Source organism: Fukomys damarensis, unplaced genomic scaffold (assembly GCF_012274545.1).
Source record: "Fukomys damarensis isolate Sample0158 unplaced genomic scaffold, DMR_v1.0_HiC HiC_scaffold_16, whole genome shotgun sequence".
In the NCBI taxonomy this organism is placed as follows: domain Eukaryota; kingdom Metazoa; phylum Chordata; class Mammalia; order Rodentia; family Bathyergidae; genus Fukomys; species Fukomys damarensis.
The window spans coordinates 116,420,042-116,428,731 of record NW_022900928.1 but is presented as its reverse complement, the minus strand read 5'-3'; the positions used below and the strand labels follow the sequence as shown (position 1 = coordinate 116,428,731).

Below are 8,690 nucleotides of genomic sequence, written 5' to 3'. Positions count from 1 at the left end.
AATCTGCGGGGAGTGGTAGTAGCAGGCCTATAATCCCAGCACTCAGGAGGCTGAAGCTGGAGGATCATAGCAAGTTCAAGGCTAGCTTGGACTATATCATTCAAGGTCAGCCTGAACTGCATAGGGAGACCCTGTCTTAAAAAAATAAAAAAAGTCTGTATCTGTATCTCCAAATCTGATTATTTCTTACCTCCTTCATACTACCTACAGTCAACCACACCCCAGGATCAACCCACAGAGGCTGCAAGAACTCTATAGCTTCCCACCTAACTGTTCCCTCTGCTTATTCTTCCTGGTCTGTATTTTACACAAACTGGTGTAAAATATTTTTGAAATATATAATCTGATTCCAGTGCCTGCCTCTCAAGCACAAGGTCTTGAGTCCAATCCCCAGTACCACACACACACACACACAAATATATAATCAGATTGCCTCAGATCTCTGCTCAAAATCATCCAGTGATTTCTTTTCCTACTCAAAGCTAAACCCATACTCCTTACTATGACCGGTCCTGTTTTATCGGGCATTAATTTCTTCAATGTTACTACATATTATCCTTCCTCTTGTGACATTGGACTCCCTTTATCACTCTAATGCTGAGGTGTCCAACAAGGAGCCACTGGCCACAGGTGGCTACTACAAACCTGAAACATGGGCAGTCCAAATAAAGATGCTGTCATATGTATACAGGATATCAAAGACTTGATAAAAAATGTAAATGTTTCATCTAAAAAAAAAGTTTTTTTAAGGACTGGGGATGTAAGTCAATGAAAGCACCTGCCTAGCATGTGTGGTGCTCTGGGCAGCAGCAGTGCACACGCGTGTACACACACACACACACACACACAGTTTACATGCTGAAATTATATTGAATATATTGGGTTAGATATATCATCAACTTTCTTTTATTTTTCCTTTAAAAAACATTTTTAGGAAAGTTACAGTCACACATGTGACCTGCATTACTCTGCAGTGAGATCACACTACTCGAGACCAGCAGCTGGCAAACTGTGCACTCTGTGCAGTGTCCAGCCCACTGCTTGTTTCTACACAGCCAGTGAGCTAAGAAGTTTTCACATTTCACATTTGTGAAAATCAAAAGAAGGGCTGGGGATTTAGCTCAGTGGTGCTGGCGCCGCCTGCCTGACAAGCGCAAGGTTCTGAGTTCGATCCCCAGTGCCACCAAACAAAAAAACCAAGCCAAAAAAAAAAGAATAACTTGTGACACATGAAAATTAAAGAAATTCAAATTTTATTGTCCATAAATAGAATTTTATTGGAACTTTGCTTTTCCTATTGTATAAGCTCTGCAAAGGCACAGTTACTTATCACTGTTGTTCAGCAAGTTACTGCCAGCACCTAGTACAGTACCTGGCATATACTAGGCACTCTAAATATTTATAGTCACTGAATTTTTTTATATCTAGATGTTGGGGTAGTGTAAGAATCACCTAATTCTTTAAAGGACATGAATTATTACAAGCCACTATCCCCTCTCTGAGCCAGAAAAGGTAAGGTTAGTCCAGACCCAGAGCAAACTCCTACCTAGAGACAAGGGAATGGAAATGTAATTCCCTGCTGCATCATAAGAGGACCACAGGCTTTACAAACAAAATATCTTACTTTATTTTAATAAATTCTGTGATTTAAAAAAAAATTTTGCCCCTTCTTAGAAGGGAGATGTAAAGCTGTCCCAGTTATCAAAAAATTCAAATCTTCTTTTTGTTGGTGGACTGGCTGACAAGCTACTTTCATCCAATGTGTCTCCCAAGTTACAGGAACTACTTCCGGACGTTTCTGAAGCACTTCCTGGGTCAAAGGACTCTGCTGCCTCTAGGAGCTCCATGTCAGTTCCATCTTCCTCGAAGGACTTCTGGAATAGGTCATAGATCATCTGCTGCTTTGGATCCTTCATCAGGGAAAGAAAAGAAAAGATAAGGAAGAACCATTAGTTGAGCTGTAATTTGACTTCCAACTCTGTGTCAAGCCATGAACCGCAGCTCATTTTCAGAGTAGGTATCTCCTCCTGTTTCTAATGACCTCAGAGTTACAAATTACCAAAATGCCTCACTGACTGCATCTATCCATTGTTGACAATGGTACAGTGTTAAAACAAGGCACAGTCATGACAAACATGACAACTGACAGGCTCATTATCACTTCTGCTGATCTCTCCTAAGTCTAAATTTCCAACATTCCCCCAAAAGCTAAAGTCATCATATTATAGTAATATACACAGACCCACGTTTATAACAGCACAAATCACTATAGCTAAACCATGGAAGCAGCCTACATGTCAATCAGCAGATGAATGGATAAAGAAAATATAGTATATCTACACAGTGGAGTACTACTCAGCCATAAAGAAAGATACATCTGAGTGATTTGTAAGAAAGTGGATGGACTTGAGACCATGATACTAAGTGAAGTAAGTCACAAGTTAAATATCACATGTTTTCTTAATATGAGAGACATAATTTAAAAGAGAAAAATAAGACATGTTAAGAAACAGGGAGATAGACTCTATAGAGATAGGAAAGGGATCTTTAGTAGGAGGGAAAGGGGAGGATGGGAAAGGGGCAAAGGGGAGTGTAAAAATAATCAGGATGCAATGTGTATATCTCTCAATCCCCCAAATTGAATGTAATCACTATGTATATCACAAACATGTACTAATAAAAAATTCCCAACCCTGACCACTTTTATTTGAGGTATATCTGCAACATCTCCACTGACATCCCATTGCTCCATAAAACTAAGCCATCTGAAATCAAAATGATCTCTTTGTCCATCTCCCCAAACCAGTTCTCTTCCAACTAAGCCTAGTTTTAGAAGTCTCCCAGCTGTCTCAATCTCCTTGCCCGAAGCCACAATGCATCCTGAATCCCAGGCTGGTAACACCAGTGTGTTTCCCCCGTTGTTCCCTCCCATCAAGTGGCACACCTGTTAGACAAGTGCCTAACCACTTAGCTACATGCAGAGCCCTTAAGTCACTCCTGTCTTGGGCCACATCACTTGGTACCTGCAGGGTACTCCAATGGTTCAGCCGTTCTTCTACCTCAGACTTCTCTCATTGCCATCGGCCCCTAGGTCTTACTCTGCTTGATTTTCTCCCAGGCCATCCTTTAACACAATTTTCCCTGTCCTGTCAATGGACTCCACTGTGTGTACTTCTAAAATCGCTTCCCTGGCTTTGCAGGGCTTCTGTAATTAGGTCTCAATTTAAATGGCACCATCCTTCCCTGTTTCTTAACAGAATTCCCCAAGCTGATGAAGTGAAGTTCCTTGAAAACTGATTGGCAGCACATCATGCAAGACCTTCAGATTAGTCCATTAATCTCCACCCAACATCTCCTGGCCTTTCACGATCTCAGCCTTTTGCCAGTGATATTACAGACCACAAAGGTCAATCAAAATACGATCTTCATGTCCTTCTGAAGAACATACTCCTCAGCCCCTTTCTGAACAGGTGCAGTAAAAATGCCGCCTCACAAAGCAGCCATTCCATGGAAAAAAACCTGTTAAGGTGCATTCAATTATGATGGTGGCCAGACCATAAGCAAACTTGGAGCAGGAATAATTAGCCGAAGCAAGTTCCAAGATCAGATTAGTATTTCATTTCCCCTCTCAGAAGGAAGGTTTAGTGAGACATAACCTTTTTTGCTTTTGTCTCCTGTGAAGAGGGCAACATTTTCATTTTCTAGTTGCTAATGAAATTTTCAGCCCTATCTTAGTAAGAATAAATAGTTATTAGTCACAATAAATATTGATAAGCTTCATTTACATTATCATGTTCTTTAGACAGAAATTCATAATTCAGAGTACCGAGGGTAAAGCTAGGATAAAGAAAATGAGTTCAAATGAGGATTCTTTAGAAATAAGGCTCTTTCTTCTCAAAGGGCACATAAGAACCTAGGTTCTGTTAGAATATTCACCATTCAACAGAATTAGAGTTCTTTCAAAAGCTTAAAAATAAGATTGTTTTAAATTCTCCATAGTGTATGTACCTGTTGTCCTAGCACTCTGGGAGGCTGAGGCAGGAGGACAGCAAGTGTGAACCCAGCCTGGGCAACTTAGTGACTTAGTGAGATCCCGTCTCAAATTTAAAAAAGAAAAAGGGCTTGAGGATGTAGCTCACTGCTAAAGCCCTGGGTTCCAGCCCAGAGCCCCCATCTACATAAAAGGTTGTTTTAAAGCTTACTTTTTTATCTAAAAGGTCGAACTTGGGCCCTTGAGCTTGTGAGGCAGGCAGTGGCACCACTGGGCTGAATCCCCAGTTCTGAATACAAATTTTTTTAAAAAATAGAAAAAAAAACCTGATCTCCGACTCTTATTATCCCAATAATTACATTAGGAAAAAAGATTTAGTTGCTAAGTAAATGTAAATGAATGACGGAATCCTCAGATTCATCAGTCTTAAGAGTCACCTACAGGATATTGCTGATATAAGTAAATCTCCGAGGCTCAGCAATTCCACAGGAATAAAAAGGCACCCTGGCACTCTGAGCCACACTAAGGCCACCTTCCTCGGACTTACCCATACTCTCTGGTTAGAAACAACTGTCCCACAAGTCACCCTCCAGGAGGCAGTTCCTCCCGAGCTTTCACCTTCCCTCTCCACCACTGAGCTGGAGAAAGCAGACACACATAGCTTTGGAAGTCTCAGAACCCCTTGCTCGATGGCCTCTTGTTGAAATGGAGGAGCAAGAGGCCATGACAGCGAGTGGGCCAGTGTGTGCAGCTAGGGCAGGCATGGCGGACCCAGGGCTGTCCTCTCCAGATGCTGAGCAACAGCCCCCTCAGCACCTCTGACAAAGCACACCTGTACACGGGTGGATGTTCACCGGACTCTCACGCTACTTGATAATGAGGGGCTGATGTTGGGCCGACAGAGAAGACGTCCATCTTGGGCTACTTTCATGAGCTCCGTGACCTTGTGCAAGTTCTATTTCCTCCTTTTCTTTCTTGCAGGAATGGAGATGGAACCCAGAGGCCCTGAGCTACACCCCCAGCCCTTTTTATTTTGAGACAAGGTCTAAGTTGTTCAGGCTGGCCCGAATGTGGGATCCTCCTGCCTCAGACTCTAAGGAGCCAGGATTATAGGCATGCATTACCACAGCAGGCTTAGTACCACCCCATTTTTAATATTCCCCATTCTGTACCCACCAGTCACCACAGGGAGTTTCCCCTCGGTTTCAGAGGGCCTGATGGAAGAGGCACATGGGGAAGGCCGGATTTTGAGACTAAGGGGCATGTGAGCAGCAGGAGGAGTTAAGATGACGGCTCCTCATAAGAGATGCATACATGGGTTGAATAAGAATGTTCAAAAGTCCATGCTTCCGCTCTGGGGCCGGGGGAGGTTCCCAGGAGTGACTCATACCTTCCCACTCAGGAGCCAAGGGCTCAGCGGACAACTTGATGCCCCTCTCTACCCCCGTGACGAGCAGCCATGTGCTGTGTTACCTTGAGGAGGTAATCAGTGGCTTCTGTCATTTCTGAGAAATTGGTCTCAGAAAGTCCAGCTTCCCCTAGAATTTTAATCTTCTCTTGAATCAGAGGCCTGTGGGAGAGAAATGAGCTGCTTGAATACCACTGGCGCAGAAACAGCAGACTGATGAAAATGAGGCCACCTTCCCCGTGCCTATGGAACTGTGTGCGACAGGTTGAGTGTCATATCCTTTCATCTCTCAAGGCACAAACATCCATCCTGAAGTATTTGGCCACTCATAACTTTATAAAGGCAGGTTCAAAATTCTAACGGAAGATGTGTAGGAAATCAATGCTGTCTCCTTACAATAAAGTTTTGAACCTGGTGATGTCACAGGCTGCCCAGTGAACAGAGGTAAGTGGAAGTGACCCATGGGTACTGCAAAGGTCAGACCTGAGTCATAAGGCTGGACACTTATGATAATCAAGATAATCAAGACACTTAATCCTGGGAAGGGGAAAGAGCATTTTGGGAATTTTTGCTTAGTTAACAGACACAAATCCCTACGGCAGAAATGTGATCTTTGCTGTGCCGATGATGGTCCAGGGTTGGTGACTTTCTCTGTGTCAGTAGCACTGTAAGATGTGGCTGCCATGTATCATAAAACGGCAAAGGAGGCCATCCCCACTCTAGCAAGTGCCTTCATGATGGGAAAAAGGGTGCTGTACAAACACTACACCTGTTTTTCATCACAATTAGCTCTTAATCAGCTCTTCCCCAGGTGTGCCTGGGGAAAGAAAAAGCTCATCTTTGCATTCTCCCACTTAGCACATGAACAGCAGAATAGAATGCTCATGTGCGAAAGTGTCACACCAGGATTTTTACTTACCCAACACTCCACCTCACCAGCTTTGTGTATGTTTACCTGAGTGTAGGCGGTGGCTGGGCGCACCCACACCATGAAAGGCGTCACCTCCCCTTATTCCTAAGGATTGCCTCTTGTAGCCTGCAAACCCCAGAGAATGCTAGTGATGGAGGCCAAACATGATGAAAGCAAGGGGCATTAAATGGGTCTCTGTGTAGATCCCGGAAGATCTCAATAAAAGGGTGAAGCACTGAAGGAGCAACAACACATATTCTGTACCCATCCTTGCTCAGCTCCGAATCCAGGCCTACCACCTACCAAAGGTAATCATCAGCGGTGCCTCTCGCCACCAGGTAGTGAATGCCCACGGAGCGTGTCTGACTGATGCGGTGCACCCGGTCTTCAGCTTGGATCAGCACCTGCATGTCCAAGGGTCAGGACGGTGAGGTGAAGACCTAGACAGCCCAGGCCACCACAGCAGGTGGCTTCTTCCATCCAAGTTCCTTCTCAACCCTTCCTCCCCAAAGCATCTCACTGTGCCTCAGGCCTGCAGGTGGGCATCCTATCACCTAACCACAGAGAATCAAGCACAACCCTGCTTGGGAATCCAGCACCTGCAGCAGGACATCTATGAGTGGCCCCCTGCTGCTGAACACTGTGAGACGGTGTGAGTTGGGAGAAGGCATAGGGTCTGCCATCAGGCTCTGTGCCAAGGGGCAAATAATGGAAACCTGGCACATTTCTGTTCTTGTCTCTGGGAAATAAAGTTACCTTCCAAATAGCTAGAAATGTCACACCCATGACTGCTGGGGTGTGGTGTTTCATGTGGTGGTGAGCCCTATCATACGCAACTAACATTGAGAGCACTGTTTTTATTATGGACAATTCCAATGTTGAGGTCTACCCATTATTAGGACAGTCGCTGACGTGTGGCAGGTAGCAGCTATACCGTATCAGAATATCGAGGGGATGTAAATTTTTTCTGAAGTTTACAAGAAGTTTTATGAGTTCAAACAAGTATTTTTTATTGGCTGCCTTCAGCTGACTATGGTGGGGGCACACAGTGACATTCAAGGAGCACCCAGCATTGTCATTCTGCGCGAGGGCCCCTTGGCTAAGGCAGCTCACAGAGCTGATAAAAGGGCACTGGGCTAGAAAGCCCGAGGCCTGGGCTGCAACCTGGTGCTCCTGCCTGCATCCCATGGGTACAGCTTCAGTCCTGGCTCATCACGTGGACCCTCGATTCCCAGTTTCTTCCTAGGACAGAAGAAGCCTAAGACTCCTTCTCCATACTCTCTGCTCTTCCACTGAGAAAATGGAGTCAGTAATGTTACCAGTCGCTGTGAAGACATGCAGTGATTAAAGGAATCGTGACAATAAAGCAAACATGACAATATAAGCAGAGTGATGAAGGTGAATGGAAAGACAGAAGAAAATGAACCTGGCCTTAGGGAAAGCTCACAGAACCAAGTCCTTCCCAATTGCCCCTCACCCTCCTGCCCCCCAAACATGAGCTTGCCCAGAGTAAGTCCCGTCCGTCTACTGAGTCCCTTACCCCAGGGTTCCAAAACAGCTCAGCAAACACCACCAAGTCGGCCGAGGAGAAAGTGAGGCCCATGTTGGCGGCGGTAATGGATAGCACGGCCACCGAGCGACTCTTGGACAGCTGGAACTGCTGGCACAGGGCCTCTCTGTCTGCTGATGGGGTGGAACCATCAATGCGAATGTGGGACACGTGCTGTGGGGACAAAGGAAACCAACGTGGGCTGCTGAGCAAGGTGCACCAACCACATCTCCGAGGACACGTCACAGTGCTGTTCAGCCCTCTGCTCTTCTTAAATCAAAATTGTACCGAGACAACTGTATCCTCACATGCCACTGTATGAAATAATAGATATGCACACAGTGCCAGTCTCACTCCATGGAAACGTTCTGGAAAACTACCATGTATCATGGCCAGGAGGCTGACTTTGATAAAATCCACTGATCTTCAAATATCCCATTATATAGGAATTTTCTATACATGTTATCTCTCATTTGGGTTTTCACATACTCACCTCCATAGTCAAGATACCAAACAGTTCCAACGTCACAAGGATCCTTCTACAGCCCTTTCAGAAACCCTCCTTTACCCAATTTTTTTTTTTTGGTTTTTTGAGACAGTTATAGTTCAGACTGCTCTGGAACTCACTATGTAGTCCAGGCTGCTCTCGAACTCTCAGTGATCCTCCTGCCTCAGCCTCCCGAATGTTGGGATTACAGGCATGTGCCACCACACCCAGCTACCCCACTTTTGGCAGCCACTAACATGTCCTGTACTTCTACAGTGCCTCATTTCATGACAGCTACATAAATGCAATCATTTAATAATTTCAACTTTTTTTTTTTTTTTTTTT

At 44.7% G+C, this 8,690-nt stretch overlaps 1 protein-coding gene across 4 annotated transcripts in view; it reads right to left on the bottom strand.

Moving 5' to 3' along the window:
- Nucleotides 1–1,275: 1,275 nt before the first annotated feature.
- Nucleotides 1,276–8,690, bottom strand: part of Smarcal1 (SWI/SNF related, matrix associated, actin dependent regulator of chromatin, subfamily a like 1) — a 59,860-nt gene continuing 52,445 nt past the window's right edge. For all 4 annotated transcript variants that reach the window (XM_010611947.2, XM_010611948.2, XM_010611951.3 and 1 more), the window contains exons 14-17: nt 7,850–8,032; nt 6,613–6,713; nt 5,465–5,561; nt 1,276–1,910 (exon numbers count right to left, since the gene is read on the bottom strand). In XM_010611947.2, coding sequence (XP_010610249.1) covers nt 1,671–1,910; nt 5,465–5,561; nt 6,613–6,713; nt 7,850–8,032 — 621 coding nt within the window. In that variant the 3' untranslated portion in view covers nt 1,276–1,670. The remainder of the gene's footprint in view (nt 1,911–5,464; nt 5,562–6,612; nt 6,714–7,849; nt 8,033–8,690) is intronic.